Source organism: Hetaerina americana, unplaced genomic scaffold (genome assembly GCF_022747635.1).
Source record: "Hetaerina americana unplaced genomic scaffold, ioHetAmer1.1.p SCAF_3, whole genome shotgun sequence".
Taxonomy (NCBI): Eukaryota; Metazoa; Arthropoda; class Insecta; order Odonata; family Calopterygidae; genus Hetaerina; species Hetaerina americana.
This window is the reverse complement of record NW_027286874.1, coordinates 5,849,520-5,866,214: the sequence shown is the minus strand read 5'-3', so window position 1 is coordinate 5,866,214 and position 16,695 is coordinate 5,849,520. Positions and strand designations below refer to the sequence as shown.

The following is a 16,695-nucleotide window of genomic DNA, read 5'->3' as shown; positions in this document are numbered from 1 at the left end:
CCCTTGGATTCGTTGATAATTTTCCAGATCTCTCTAGATTTATTGTCTGCATTGGTAAGTCTATGGTTGTTGAAAGATTTTTTAGCACCTTGAAAGGTTTGGCGATAACTTATCTTGAATACTGAATATTCCTGATGGTCAGCTGGATTTGATTTGCTTTTGTAATGCACAGCTACTACTGTCATTTTCTTTGAAAGCTAACGAATTCCATTAGAGACCCACTGACTTTTGTATTTAACAGAAGAGCTCTTGTTTTTCGTATGCTTCAGGCCAAGGGGAAAACAGATTTCAAAGTAATGTAGATTGGTAGAATAGAAATATTCAAAGCTTTTAAAGGACTTCAAGGAAAACAAATCGGATCACTCATGGGAACTTAATAAGTCACAAAAAGGGATCATATTCTGATCAGAGAAATACCTTTTGTAGTCTTTTTTACTTTCGTTGGATGTGGACTGCAATTGTAGAAAGAAGTGGGTAGTGATCTGATAGGTGGGCATTAATGTTATTTGTGTGCACAAGTTCAAGGTCGATATTATTTAATACATTATCTAAAATGGTTTGAGAACTAGTGCTCACTCTAGTAGGTTCATTGTTGGTCATATAGATAAATGACGTTAGTAAATCCATGAATTCCAGTTTAGCTTTGCAATCGTCCATAAAATTACAATTGAAGTCGCCTGTAATTATTATGCAAGGGTCATTGATTGACCTTTGAATTTTTTCCAAGAGTTTTGGTAGTTTGGTCAGGAAAACACAAAAGTCACTCTTAGGCAAACCATAAATAGACAGTACATAAAAAACAGTAGTATCCATTTTGAAGCAGGCAACTCAGGATTCAAATGATTGTTCTCTATATAGAAATTCGTATGAGAAACCAATAGGAATATGGGGAAAACATTCAGATAGTAGAATCAAAACACCACAATTTTTGTGTACTGATTGGCAAAAAGTTTTTGGTAAAGTCTAAGTGTTCTCTTTCCTGCCTCGTTAATGGAAGTAGGAAGCCATTAAGGAAGCCAGAGCCATCACTTAGAGGCTCTGTTTTGCAAAGGTGAGAGTTATGTTTTGCCATAATGCACCTAAGTGGCACAAGCCAGCTTAAAAATTAAGGTATATGCTCATATTTTCTTTCGGGTTTGTCGCATACACTTATTGCCATTTACATATGCTTGAAGTTAGTATGTATTTTGATCCTAGGGATCAGTTTCTCCAGGGCTGCTTATATTTGCCGACTTAAAAACTATTTCTTTGTCTGATATATATATACGAGGGTCATCCGGAAAGTAGTACCCGTTCGTGAAATAAAGACACAAAAGTAAATATTAACAAACATAAAAAATTTTATTTGAAAGAGGATACTTTAAACTACTTCTCAACATAATCTCCAAGCAAATTAAGGCATTTGTCATAACGTGTGACAAGTTTTTGTATTCCTGCTGCATAGTCCTTCGCCGCCAGCTCATTGAGATACGCGAGGGACCCATCTTGCACAAATTTTTGCATAATGCAGATGGTGTTTAACAATTTCATGAACAATTGTTCGAGAAACATTGGGAAAATGCTCACAGATGTCATCAATTGTGACGCGCCGATCGTTCCTCACGAATTCGTCAACTGAGCTCACCAGTTGGTCTGTAATGACAGACGGTCTCCCCGAACGCTCATCGTCGTGTGTGTTCCCCCTCCCCATGTTGAAGTTGCGACACCACCGCCGAACAGACGACTCGTCCATTACATTGTCTCCATACACCTCCTTTAATTGGCGATGAATATCACATGGGCGAACGTTTCTTGCATTGAGGAATTTAATCACTGCCCTCACTTCACAACTGGCGGCATTCTCAATTTTTTTAAACATTGTAAACAATCACAGAAACAACACAGGCAATGCTAGCGTCACGCAACTTGGCTCAGAGAAGGCAGACAAGCCACTGAAGCTATCTGACCTCGTCCAGCGGCTACTCGCGTCGTCAGCACTTCATGCGGCACGAACGGGTACTACTTTCCGGATGACCCTCGTACTTATGTAATTGAAATATAGATTTTAAAAAAACCCACTGCGAAGATTAATGTCATCATTTGGACACCAGTTTACATTAATCAATCTTTTAAATACAGATTTTTTTTTATTTCAGTGAATCAAATGAAGTTGGGGAACTTGAAACATCACCAAGTAACATTGGAGAAGACTGTATTACCAGAGACATTCCAGATTAACTCTATTATTAATATCATGATATTTTGACAAATTTGTTACATATTGTGAATGTACAGTTCTCATCCAGTCAAGTGTTTTATGTAATTTTTTGTGATTATGAATTTTCTGTGTGTTCATTAAATAAAATACATGGTTTAAAGTAATAATTAATATTTTGAAAATGATTTCATTCAGATGCTATTCAAAAGTTATATTATATTCGTGCAGAATGATGCTGTGATTAATTAATGCCAATAAGATAGAAAGAGGGGGTACACAAGCTAACTTTCTCCTATAATCGCTTCATAATTATATTGTAGTTTGAGAGGGAAGAGTGGTACTTGTCTCTTAGTGTGTGAGTAGGTTTTGGTCCATTTTGTAAATGGCCCTCCTGAGCTCATTTCTTCATAAATCTCTGCCAAATTTCACACCTTTCCTCTATGTGCTTTAGTCAAGCGTTTTGTCTGTTTTGCATGCATTTCTAATTTTTAGTCTGTGTTCCAGTTTTTCTTTCATTATCTCTATTCAACAGTGATTTTTTCTTTCCCTTGCTCCTCAACACTGACCTAGCCACATGTCTCCTTGAACCATTCATTTTCAAGAACTTCCAAACCACTATACTAATGCCATAATGAAGGGAATTTAATGGCCAGAACAGTCCCTCCACAATTAGATGGAAGTGCATCGATATTCCCATAAGCATGGGTGATATATTTGTACTACAAGGCATGGTTCAATTCTAATAGGTAGTGGTTTGACTCCTCACTCTCTTTTCATCATACTTGGATGAAGAGTCATTCAACCTGGTACCAATAGTAACTGCTAAATAAGATTTTAAGCAGTTTCATTATCACTTGCATGGGGCTGATTGTCCATGATCAGTGCTTTGGCCCAATTTTGCCATGCATCCTATATACGTAGAATTTGATGGTTGGTGACTCCCGTAATAGCTATCAGCTCTAGCTAGGTAATAATGTTAGAGGAATTACTTGAAAATGAATCTTGCTTGAACTCCCTTCGCATAATTTGATGGTAATCCATAAGCTCACCAGTACTTATTTTCACCTTGTGTTAAAAATTCACTTGTTCTCTGCATTGGTTTGTCTTTTTATATTAATTTGAAAAATTAGGAATCAACATTTAAGGAGAGGATCAAGTTGGTGCGGGGGCTAACATACTGCCTTCCCACCCTGAGGGCTCGGGTTCAAATCCCGGTGGTGTTGAATATTTTTCAGAGGTATCTCGATCCCTACTTGAGGTGCTTTATGGAGGGCACTTTGAGTGAGTACGCCGTCCGTCGGATGGGACGTTAAGCTGTGGACCCCTTGGCGCCTTTAGTCAAGAGTAGGCTAATGCTGACGCTGGGTTTCTCTCCATCCTTCATCCTTTCCTGTCCATCCCCTAGGGCACAAATGACCTCAGCAGTCGGTCGCCTCCCCTAAATACTACTACTACTAACATTTAAGGAAATTTAAAAAAAATAGACCTATGGAAAAGTTTAAAGTACAGGTGATTAAACTGCTGATTAAGCTTGATGTCAACCATGAAATTTAATGAGCATCATCTTCTTGTAATGACATTTCTCAGTTAAGTAACGATTTTGTGATGTTGAATTCATTAATTTAATTATGTTGGATTATTTTAAGCGCTAGGATAAAATTCTCTCAACGTGAAAGGAAAGATGATTAAAACTGAAAAATTTTCCCTTTCAAGCAACTTAGCAGGTAGATGACATGCTAATATTACCAAATCAATAATATGTCAATCTGTTTAATCATGAACAATAAAATCTTTACTAGTACTTGGGTCATGTGTGGATAGTATTCCCAGGACAGGAATCTCTCAATAATCAATCAGGACCTCTTTCAATAATCAAAAGCAGTGAGAAATTTGGGTATCACTTTGAGTATAAAACTATAGTATTTCGGGAACAATAAAATGGGCATGCATGCCTTCCCAGCAGAGTTCTCTCTCCAACTAAAGCCATTGCGAATTACAGCTAATGACAACTATTGGATATGCAAATATCTAGCCAAAGAACAGTCTTATTTGCTGACTATGGACTGATGCTTACTGTCAACAAAACGGTATCGTGTAATGTAATGGGCGCGGCAACATAACTTCCTTTTTTAAAACGCAAAACGCCTTCAAAAAGGAAGTTATGTTACCGCACCCTGTATACATCCGATAACAGCTATTCGCGAATCAATTATAATTCTGCAATGAAAAATGAGTGGCAGGTACTGTATTTATTTACATTGACCTATGGAATGTCGCAGATACCCTAATGAATTTGATATGGAAAGAGTAACACTATTACGGAAGATTCTGCGCCAGGACTACATGTGTAGGATAGCTGCGGTAATAAAAAATGAGATGGTAATGGATTTTTTTTTAATGATTACGAATGTGTAATTGTATTACAGGTATAAATATGGCTTTCAGAAGAGGGAACTGGAACGAGTTAAAAGCACACTGACTGAACTTATGGCATGAGGTGTTCTCCAAAATTCAATAACGCTGCCAACGTCAAGGTTCTAATTACGGCTACTCCCCCGGCAGAAGAAGGCCGACGCTGGCGAGTGGTCGGACTGATGCCAAGGGAACGGGTATTTTGGGATAAATTAATTCAGAATAAACGGAAACGTTTGCGCATCTCAAGGTAGACGACGACGAATGTGTATGGGTTAATAACAATATCGATCGCGCAATGGCGGGTAACCCGCAGCGTTATCGGGCGGCCCTACAGCAGATGGAAAATAGACACGCAACGGCAGGTCAGTATCCTTACTCGCGCAACTGGTGCTTACCTTGATCATACTCTTTAATTCGGCTCTCAACAACTGGAAAGATACAACCATTACCAAGGTCATTTTCTACGTGGAATGAATGATTTGATTTCCCACATTTTTCACGACAATCCAGGGTTTTTCGTATATTAATACTCGTCCGTCTAAAAGCACCTTTGCGTAATGCCGGTCAGTATAATGTTGTGATACACGCGATTTCTACCCAAAATGTGCACATTTTACCTCTCAAAAATATTTTTTAACGTTTCTTTTGCTATCAATCGTGTCTCTTTACATTGGGTAGGTAGCTAACTCCTTAAATCTCCTTTTAAGATAGACATACATGTATCCAAGACTGTTCATGGAATATATCCTATAAGCCAAAGGGTGAAAGTGAAATGATTTATTTAATAAGACATTCTTGCACTGCCTCCATTAAACATAGTTGTTATTGATTTACATGTTCCTATTCCGAAACTTCTGTTTAGCAGTTACTATAAGTACCAATATCCTATTAGTACCTACGTACTTGGTTTTGTGCAATCACACAATTAAAAACTATTTATTAAGCCTGATCTCGTTTTAAAATAGGCGCTGGACATATTACCCCTTCTGGTTGTCAGAATTGCCTTTGTCTGATTGCCAAGAAACGGCTGCATGATGTTACTCTATTTTTAATGCACAAAGTCACTTTCATTAAAATTGTGGCCGACTTAATCGATTGATACATGGAGAGGTGGAAAAGAAGGGAATTTCCCCATATGTAGGATTGTCAAATAACCAGTTAAAAGATTTTCCAAAACTTGAATTTCTCTTTTTATTTCATGACAACCAGCTCTGATGTCCTACTTTACATAGGAAAGATATTTAATGACTAATGATGCTATTATTGAATGCTAGAATATTATGGAAATAGAGGCTTTGAAAGATGTTTGAAGAAGTCTCTTACTTAGACCAAGAAGAAGTCTCTTCCTTTGTGAATGCCTTCATCAGCTTCTCATAATATCTATCCCTCTCATGTTACCCTAGATGGGAACTGTAATAATATTCTTCTTCGCCCATCATTCTAACCAACATTTCCACTTGTATTACTTTTATATTAACTCTCTCATTTACTTGATTGGTTTTGTTTGAGTTTCTACCTCAGTTCACTTCTTTTCCACCACCTCATCAAGCACTCCTTTTTTTCACTCTATACCCAGATTATTATTTTTACATTCTTTTCTCCATATCCTCAAATCTAGCCATCCTTAAGTAAAAATCAATTTCTCTGTCATTTAACAACTATTTAATACCAAAAGGACACCAATGTCTTCATTCTTAAAAATGCTTATTTTGCTTACAATTTTTTTCCATTTAAATTAATGCCTTGAACATTTACCTTTATAATGCTGCACAAAAACTTCACACTTATATCTTGCGTTTTAGTGAATTACATCTTCCTGACGTGGTAAGGTATTCTATGCCTTGAGAATTCCACTCCTTTCATTTTAACATGGTTTTTCTTTGTCCTGGACTATTGATTCCTACACCAAAAAATACAAATATTTAGCTGGATTACAAACTTAAACTCATTTCACAGCCTGACTTTAACAAATCTTGTCTTCTAATTCAACATTCAGTACTGCCCTTATTATTTACTTACATGTGCTTCATGCTGCAAATGACCACAACTGTCAACCACTTTCCACTACAAGACCTTGGCTGATGACCTCCAACCTTCCCTACTGTGCCCTTGTGTTAATTCATCAATTATATTGTTGAAGGAAATAACCATCATCATTGATAAATAAATAGTTTGGTTTTTCACTGGAAGAATTTATTCCAAGTTAGTTTTTTATGCTAGCATAAAACATCAAAATCGTATAATAAAAGACCATAAAAAATACTGCATGTACTGACAATTTTCTCCAGTGTAGAAAAAACTAGTTTGTAACTATTTTCCCCTATATTGTAAAAATGTGACTGCAAAAGCTATCATTCACCATTTTAATTTAGTAGGGGTATATAATGTATTTGTATGTATATATGTATTTCTACATAAAGTATAGTGGAGTATTCCTTGATTGTTGGAAAATTGAGAAAAAAGATTTTCTAGGATTCTATATGTTCTATTTTCATCAGATATGGCAGAAATATTTTACTGTTAGGTGAGCCATGTTGGTCCATAAAAACAATTAACAAGTATCCATACTAAAAAGAAAGACTCGTACTTTTCCACAGATTTTATTATATGTGGAAATCCTTCCAACCCTCCCCGCCCCCACTCTGTCCTGAGGGTATATATGCTTGCCCTGTCTGTTTTGCAAATTTGTACCTGATGATGCCGCAAGTCGGTGAAACGCGTTGTACCATATAATAAAATCTGTGTAAAAGTACGAGTCTTTCTTTTTAGTATGGATATTAAATACTTCCACGAAGTGAAGCCTGAAACAATAGAATATAATTAACAAGTACTTGGGGTTTGCATGTACAGAGCCTGCTGGTGACAATAGATACTACTCCCCTTGTAACTTATCTATATTCTGCAGAATATAATTTTGAAAGTACTACATGTGAAGGTAATATTAGACTGGATCCTTGTTAATGGTTAGTATAATTGAGAAATATGTATTATTACACTTGCCTGAGCTAAATAAATGTTGGGGGTCTTTGCTGCTTTTGTGCCTTCAGTGTAATCACATGCGCACATCAAATGTTTGTGATACAGGCCTGTATTTCCTTGACTTGAAATTAATATGGTCATTCTTTCCTTCCTTCCATAGGATGCTTATTGGGGTTGCTGTTTGTTGTTCCTTTTGCAGCACGGGTGTACTCGATGGCCCCTCTTCTCACAGGGGCTCTAGTTTATGTTGCAATAATTGTCCCATTGGCTACAGGAATGATGTCAACTCAGACAATTGTACGATGGATGAGGTGAGGACACTTAATTCATATTATCATGATCTGAATTGCCTGATTAAGGATTGATAATTAGCTGCAACCTCAAAGTAAAATTAATATCACAATTTCACTATCAAATTATAGGAATTATTGTATACGCTTTATTTATTCATAAATGTCTTTTGATGCTTAAAGTTCAAATGTAAAATTTACTGCATTGGCTGTCATCTTCAAAAGATGGACATGTTAAGTTTAACAGGAAGACCATTTGATGGGTACCACATTTTGCATATTTCCATCACTAAGGGATATATACATCTACAGCCTAGGAGGTATGATCTGAAGATGTGTCCTGCAATGAATAGAAAATCACCACATTGATGAACAAAATAAAACGATAAATTCCTGATATTTGTATATCGCAGCACTCAAAACCTTTGGTAGAAATTTAATGCATTTGCTTCAACAAGAATTTATCCATTTTATGAAGTTTTAAAACTGATTGATGAAAATAATGTTAATTGAGAAAATAAATTTTAAGTTGTGCGTTATTGAGGGTGAATACTCAAATGCCCTGAGTAAGGGATGTACACCATTGAATCTCATTAAGTGCCAGTACGCTGGAATATTGGAATAATTCACTCTGATTTCATTGGAAAGGAGCAACAGAAGAAATTCTCAATAATTGATTGAGTACTTTTAATCTCCCTATTGTTAGAATCATTTTGGAATGAGTATATTTCTGTGAAATGAAATTTTCAGGTTGGATTGGGTCAGTGGTTGTTGTACTGGTTTTGGCTTGGGTATGACTCTTGACAGTAGTTGATTTCCAGGTGCATTCTGATATTGAGATTGGGTTCTGTTGAATACAGTGTTTGGTCCATCAAAGAAAGCAGGGAACTGTGTGGTAATTTTAATTGTTTGGTTTAACAAAAATGCTGAATTTCATTTCATGAATGACTTTTCAGAGTCCAGGGTGTAAGTTTTTGGTGGCCTTTTAAAATTATTATGCTTTCTTGTGGACTTCTGAAATGGAAACTTCCTCTCTTTCCATTTACCGCTTTTAACAAGTTTTCATTTGTATTTTTCTTTATCCAGTTTATGTTCTCCATATCCACATCTCCAAAGACCCTTCCTCCATCTCTAAAAATTCAAATGCCACCCAATTATCCATTCAACATAACAAATGACCTGCCACTATGGAAATAACTTAAAAGCATTAAAATGTATTGTCTTCGGCGTAACTTTATGGAATTTGCATCGCATATTGAAATGAAATGAAATTATTGACTTTGTAATTCAAAACACTTTATTTGAAAACAATTTGAAGTACTCTGTTCAGACCCAACCGCCAAATATCAACAAGAAATTAAGAAATTGATTAGATCCAGTGATATGTTATTTCAAAGTTGTGAAATGTTCAAACTAGTGCAAATGAATCCCTCAGCATCATGGTTTGTCAGGCTACCAAAAGTTCACAAAATGAGATTTCAATCTGACCAGTAATATCAAATACGTCAGCTCACAACCACATGTTAGCAAAAAAAACTCAATAAGCTCTTCAGGGAGGTTTCCAAATTTTCCACGGAATATAGTGTAGTGAATTCCTTGGACCTTGTCAACAAACTAATGAGAAAGGTTATCCTGAAATAGTGCATGCTTATGTCCTTCTGTGTAAGTAACCGCTTCATCTACATGCCACGCAACCCATGGAAGCTGTGAACCTTGCCGATGACATCCTCCTCTGAAAATCCATCCCAGTGCCAGTTATTAGTGAACTCTGCTTATTACTAAAGACGTGTGTTTCTCAAAATTTTTGAAATTTTTCATGGTACATATTTCCAACAACCCAATGGTTTAACTATGGGCTTTCCCTTGTCCTCACTCCTGGCCAATATTTAAATGGATCATTTTGAAAAAGTTTTGTTTTTCTCTGCTCACCCTCTTATTAATAATGTATTTTGTTGGTTTAGATATATAGATGATGTCTTCTGTGTGTGGACAGGTTCCGATTGGCAGCTAGATCGGTTTCTAGTGCATTTAAATTCTGTAATGTACAATTGTAATGTACAATTCATGTGTGCAAAAGAAGGAAAAGGTTCCTTGAATTTCCTTGACCTATCCATCTGTAAAGACAAAAATGGGTTACAGTACTCCAATTTTTGGAAGGAAATGTGTACGAACCAATTAATCAATTCCTCTTCAAGAAATTGCTTCGCCCAAAAGCTTGCAGCATATCTTGCAATGATCTACCGATTAGCCTCTATCCCTATGTCAAAATCCAATATAAATAAGAAACTTAATTTAATTTAAATGATAGCAGTGAACAATGGCTATTCAGAAGATCTAATTAATAAACTTTACCGGAAGAAACTTATGAAAATAGCCTTAAGCCACATTTACAACCCAGAATATTTAAAAGATCTCACTGCAAAATGGTGACAAATACCATATCTAGGGAATATTTCTCAAAAAGCAATCAAAATTTTACCTAAAAAAATTAAATGTGCCTTTTACAGTGGTTCATGCCTTAAGAACGTAATCTCTCGCACGAAAGACAAAGTTCCCAAAGACAAGAGGAGTGGAGTGCATGAATTAAAGTGCTTGGAGTGTAACATGAAGTATATTGGGCAAACAGGATGAAAATTTGAAGAAAGGATAAAAGAACACCAAACATGTGTAAAGAATAAGAAAATAACATCCCTCTTTGCGAAGCATTTCATTAAGAGCAGCCACAAAAGTGACTTTGTGACTGAAATTCTTAATTTTGAAAATAAAGGTCATCCGTTTCAAGGATGAACTTGCCAATGAAATTTTGTATCCTTCCCACTCCCCACTCCTAGACATACCACTCTTCCAAGTCAATGATTGACACCCAAAGATTTAATTCTCTTTTTGCTCAGCTACATTGTAACCTTTTTACCCCTCCACCCTCCCTTACCCTCCCTCTCTGACAAACTCCTTGATCAAAAGGTATAAATATCAAGTTTGCTTCTATAAGGACCTCTGGATGATGACGTTCAATGTCAAAACCTGGGTCTTGTTTTTAAATAAGTGTGTGGAATTACATATTCAATGATTTCATTTCATTTCAATATGCAAAGTGTTAGATAAAGAAATAGCATAAAACATCACAAGTGTTCAATGTATGCAATTTTCCAAATTGCTATTTACTCCATAAGTAAATGCTATGGTGATGTAATTAATTGTGAATAAAAATTTGAATTGATAAATTAATGAAAATAAATTTTTATTTATAAATGTTAACCTTGATGGTTCTCCCTCAAGGGAATTCCACAAAATTCAAGATTTTTGAATTCATCTTAATCTGAAACATGTCTGTTTAAAGTAAATACAGGATATATTTTTTAGGTGGTTAGCCCCACTTATTTATTTAGTCTATGCAATGACAATAGTAACATTTTTTACTCTCAAGAATATATATATATCTATATTTTGTGCTTAAAGGTGTTCAGTGGCTACCCTAAGTGATGTTGGAGTTCTGAGCAGATTGTGGATGCTGTTACGCCTGTTTCACCAATCCTACATGAGGCTGGATGTAATCCACACAACAACTAATCAAGTAAAGGGAGAAAAATGCTGCTGGAAATGGATGATACAATGATTCATAGCCAACATCTGATTTTTATAATGTTGGCTATTTGCTGAACCAGATTCTACCATGTGTAGCGACATGTCTCGTGGTAAATCATTTGGGAAAGGTATTTTATGGTGAATTTATTCTGAGATTACAAACGGAACAGTTACTTTCCAACTATATTAACTTAAATGTGATAGGGGTAGGTGACAAAGAGTAGATGGAAACAAACATGAAGGATAGTATCATTATCATTGGAAGAACTTTGAAAAATGCATCTACAGAGAGATGGGAAATGCCATTTTTGTCTAAAGAACTATAAAATTAATCACAGTGATTTTAATTAGCTGGCTTCTATAGCTTTTGGGTGGAAATTTGAGCCTTTTCAGCACCATACTGATTTTAATTGGGTGCCAAGCATTTAGAATGTTCACTTAACTATTTTGGTTGTACCGTAAACATTGACGGAATTTCATACTCTAACCTTCTACTCCATTTGCTATATAAAAGCCCAGCTAAGCAAAATCAAAATCAAATTATAAACTATTTAATTCATGAGTTAAAAAAATTTCTGGTTGAAAATTCATTCTAATCATTATTTTATTTGAGTGTGGGCTAATGGAATTAACTTTATGAGTCTGGTACAAGTCAAGTAATATGAGGAGGGTATGAAATTAAAATAGTATTTCCCTCAGAGATATTTCTTTAGCTTATTGAAGTTTCCAATCTGTTCATTATTGCGATTGATTAGGAATGAGACATGATGATTAAACGTTGATACACTGCTGAGAGTTATTTAATTGCTTGAATTTAAATTATCATATCTACCTATGACTACCTACATAATAAAGCATTATTTAATTTCACATTTTCCATTTTAACTTCACCACTGGATAAATAAATAAAAGCTTGCTTCATACTATGAATAATTACCAAAATTCAATTTGAAGTACTTGGGTAATTTGCAAAAGTTTCTTTGGTGCCTTTACAAAAATTCTTTCTTCTGATTATATTACAATCCACTCAGCCACATTATTGACATAGTATTGACATCAGGATTTAAAATGTATATATTGTGCACAATATTGCTGTTACAAAGAGATGTGGACCTATAGATGTTATCAATAGTCAAGGTGAAGTCCCAATGGATAGAACTGGGATTTAATTGCTCTTATGGATGGAAAATTTTATGTTAATGGTTAGGTCTCTTGAATTCAACATAAGTGTTATTTTTCAAAGTCACATGCTACTTTGACAGAAAACTCTGAACTTCTTAAGGGAATTTTTTGGAAGGTCAAATATAAAACTAAAATCCAATCAGGGATTCTCTATCAAATGTTGTGGAAATATGATGAAGCCTCTACTACGAGCTCTTTGAATGAAATACTGCCCATGCTTTCATGTGTACTCACCTCAGTGAGCAAGGAATTTGGGCTGAAAGCGGTTGGGGGGGAATGATGGAGGAGTTGGAAGAAAGGGGGAATTGTGTGTATGGCTGTTTGTACTAAGAGTGATGGAGGGTTTGTGCACTACTCCAAAATATGGGGCAGAGTGAGTAACATGGAATATGAGGGATTGATGAATCAAGGATATAAGCAAGCATAGAACATTTTTGTTTTGGGGAAGAATGGGAAAAGAGGAAGGACATTAATATTAATTTAGAAGTAAATTGAAAAAAAAGAAAGAAATATATAGTCAGAAAAATAAAATGTCTGTATGGAAAAGAACAATCAGATGGGCTTGGCACATCTCAAGGTGTATCACCCAAATTTCTCAGGGACATCATGGATGGGAAAATGCAATGCAGTAAGATCCCACATAGAAGACCAAGGGACAAATTTGTAGAACAAATAAGAGGACGGTAAGTTGAAAGAGCTATCAAAGCATGTGAAGACATGAATAGGGAAGAATAGAGGACTGCAGTGAACAATTATTTAGACTTAAATTGGAAAGGATTTTAAAGCCTCCAGCTGATGTTGGTATAAAAAACTCTAACGTTAGAAATGCACTGGTTATAAATCACAATGGTAATCATAAAATGAGTGATACTGGTGGAATTAGTGCAGGGACCATATGAACTCAATTTAGATAGATCAAAGTCTCAGGAGGAGTGCAGTCATTTGATTCCCAATGGCACATCCATGAGGTAGTGAAAAGTATGTAATATTTGAACCAGAGAGAAGCCAAACCATGCGGTCAACGTGTAATTATCATTTATTCATGCATTTTGATGCGACATCACTTCTTAATTAATTGCATAAACCCTTGGAGTATTACCTTAAACTTTCCATTGATTGTGCATAAGAAAACCATTTGGTAAGACTTACTTTAAATTAAACAAAGTGACAATAGATGAGAGTTTAAAAAAATCAATTATGTGAAACTCATCAAGCCTTCCTGAGAGGAGCCTTGTTGCTTTTATAATTTAACGCTGGAAATTGTAAAGAAGGGCTTAACTGTGTAACTCTGAAAAAATGCTGAAGTAACTATCTGTGTCTAACAAAAAGGGTCAATAAAAGTTTTACTTCACAGGTGACATTCTTCATGCTAGCAGAAAAGGTTATGTGTCCAGATCAAAGGCTTGTTTGCCTGTACATGCTCCTCTTCTACACAGTCATGGCATATTTGCAGAGGTCTCTGAAGGTATTGGACACTTTCTTCATGATTTCTTGTATTTGCAAACGTATTTTCATTAGCATTGTGGGAACCCAAGTGACTCTTTACAGATGAAAGATCAATTGTGAAAAATTACACTTTTATTAATAAATTCCCAATTTGTGTCAATTGGAAAACTGCTGCATTGTGTTGATAAATTCCCTATATTATAGCAAAAAATGAAAAGCATATAATTATACTACAATCAAGAAAGGTTGAATGGAATGACATTTTCATCAATGAAAATGGCCAGTTTTCATATTTTAAGTTTTAAATAGTACTAAACGAATTTTTGGTTGGCATTGGGCCTTGGGTAAGGCTCTAGAGATCTTATTAGTGCATAAAATGTGAAAGTTAGGAAGAATGACAAGGATTGACTATGCATTTAAAGTTTTTCAGATAGTGAGCAACACACTTCCTTTTGAATCTAACTTACAAAAACAGCACAAAATCAATTTCATTGCTTGGTTTGATAGTCATGGTAATTTTGGGGCATACTCAATCATATTTAAAATATGAAAGTGCTACATAGTTTGATAGTCATGGTAATTTTGGGGCATTCTCAATCATATTTAAAATATTAAAGTGCTGCATAGTATTAGTATTTCCTCATAATCCTCAATGCCATTTTATTTCGTCTCAACTTTCAGCTGCACCATTGGACTCGGATACCCAGTTCCCATTCGCGTGGAGACTTTCTCCGCCTCACTACAGCTTTTGTTGCCATCCGTCTTGGGAAAGCAGTCGTGGTCAGCCTTGTCCTTGTGATGCTGCGTGTGAATTTCAAGCACCTGGAGCCATCCTTCCCCTACGTGGCCGTCACCGGGGCCCACTTCTTGATGACCCAGTGCTGTAGCTCAGCAGAACCAGCATGGGGGGATGAAGAGGGTAGCATACACCCCTCCGGCTATGCAATCACCTTTCTGGCACTCCTCCTGCGCTGGCTGTGTCCCCAGGAACAGATGGAGGGGCTGGAGGACCGTTGGGCAGCATTCCTCCTGCGTTGTGCACCCTCTGTCATGTCTGCCGCAATGATAGGCATTGCTGTGATGAACAGCATTCTTCATCTTGGCAGAAACATTATGGCTTCTGGAAATCTCTCTGTCTTAGTACTGGCCGCATATATCAACCTTATTGCTGATGGATTACGAGCCAAACGGGAGGCATGGGAACCCTTAGCGCGAGATATGAATATACTCTCTCATTTCCCAGTCAAAAACATCAAGGTTAAAGCCGGTGACTCCCTTCCCACCTGTGCGATTTGCCTTGACGACATGGTGGGCAAGGCAAGAGTCACTCCCTGCCAGCACACTTTCCACGGTCGATGCTTGCGCCCATGCATCCAACGTTTTGGGGAGTGCCCACTTTGCAAACATCGTCTCTGACTAGTGCCAGTCAAGGCAGTTGCTCAATACTGTAGGTGAATTGAATTGTGTCATAAGTAATGAATGAATATATATATTTCTGAATCTCTAACACAAAACTCCTGTCAAAGCTCCAGTACATCAAATATATTTATACATATTTATTTGTTTTATCCTTGATGTTCAACTTCCTCTCTACAAACATTAATCAGTATCCTATGCTACGGTTTCTTTAACAAATGGCCACCTTGACAATACTTGTACAATACAACTACATTCGTCTTGATGACTGAGTAAATAATGATTTCATATTTAAAAATATGTTTTGAAAGCCTATATGTCATCATATGCCTCAGAGTTTCTTTAGTTTTTAAATAATATATTTTGAAGAAGTGGTATTTTAAAATTTAAACAGATCCATCAGAGATGGCTTAGAATGGGGATTTACTTATGTCAAAGACTATAAATTTTCATTCTTAAATCTTAAATTCCAATGTAATGTAATTCAAATAACCTTACTCTACTTCATCCAATACAGTTCTTCCCCAGACTCATCTTACCAGAGAGCTAATATAGATTTTTATCATGCATAATCTATTTGCATATGGTATCAAGTGCATGTAGCAATAATAGTTATTATATTGCATTGCAGCAAGATTGAAGGCCATGGAGCACATATGTAATTATCCCTATGATCAGTTTACCATGACATTAATATTTTCCTTTAGTAATTTTTAAATGTTATATTTCCTTTCAAAACTTATTGATATATTACGCTCATTATTTTCATATGAATCATGTAATAGATACAGAAATTTCAAATAAATGAGTGTCAATGAAATGTCTTGAATGATGGATGTGTCATTTTTAGTTCCCCATCCTTTTATACCAAATGAGTAATTGATTCCTTTGCTAAAAAACCTCAAGCAAGCACTTTCACTGAAATGCACATCCAGAATTAGGTAGAACATTGGCAAAATAAGCTTTACCCTTGCTCTCTCCTTGTAACTGATGGCAGAAGTTGACTAAGGTGATAAGCGCTGTATGGTAGCTGCTAAAAGATGTGACAGAGGGCAAATTGTTAAGGAGAAATGGAATAATAAGCTGAAACAGAGGTGCATTTCTGTAAACATTTGATTTGATTGGAATTATTAAGATCTGAATAAGGAATGCTCTAGGAAAGAGAGTATTCATGTTGTCTTTAGTAAT

At 35.9% G+C, this 16,695-nt stretch overlaps 2 protein-coding genes across 3 annotated transcripts in view; both read left to right on the top strand.

The window, feature by feature from the left end:
• The window catches only part of LOC139690651 (mucin-1), a 10,081-nt gene extending 7,761 nt beyond the window's left edge, over window positions 1-2,320 (top strand). The window contains exon 5 of the mRNA XM_071588142.1: window positions 2,136-2,320. Within this exon, the coding sequence (XP_071444243.1) occupies window positions 2,136-2,217 (82 nt within the window). The 3' untranslated portion in view covers window positions 2,218-2,320. The remainder of the gene's footprint in view (window positions 1-2,135) is intronic.
• A 2,489-nt stretch (window positions 2,321-4,809) lies between these two features.
• Window positions 4,810-16,314, top strand: LOC139690766 (uncharacterized). Of its 2 annotated transcripts, none has more exons than XM_071588314.1 (5): window positions 4,810-4,974; window positions 7,752-7,902; window positions 11,338-11,452; window positions 14,000-14,110; window positions 14,773-16,314. In XM_071588314.1, exons 1-5 carry the CDS (start codon window positions 4,908-4,910, stop codon window positions 15,505-15,507), a joined length of 1,179 nt encoding a protein of 392 aa, XP_071444415.1. In that variant the 5' UTR covers window positions 4,810-4,907; the 3' UTR covers window positions 15,508-16,314. The 2 variants fall into 2 exon arrangements, with proteins under 2 accessions (XP_071444415.1, XP_071444416.1); XM_071588315.1 differs by lacking the exon at window positions 4,810-4,974 and adding an exon at window positions 5,058-5,175.
• The last annotated feature ends 381 nt before the right edge of the window (window positions 16,315-16,695 follow it).

Excerpts from the sequence above, each read along its gene's own strand:
- LOC139690766 (XM_071588314.1), top strand. The coding sequence starts at position 4,908 with ATGGCGGGTAACCCGCAGCGTTATCGGGCGGCCCTACAGCAGATGGAA. Across the intron at positions 7,903-11,337 it reads ACAATTGTACGATGGATGAG|GTGTTCAGTGGCTACCCTAA; the intron begins GTGAGGACACTT and ends TTGTGCTTAAAG. Across the intron at positions 11,453-13,999 it reads TCCACACAACAACTAATCAA|GTGACATTCTTCATGCTAGC; the intron begins GTAAAGGGAGAA and ends TTTACTTCACAG.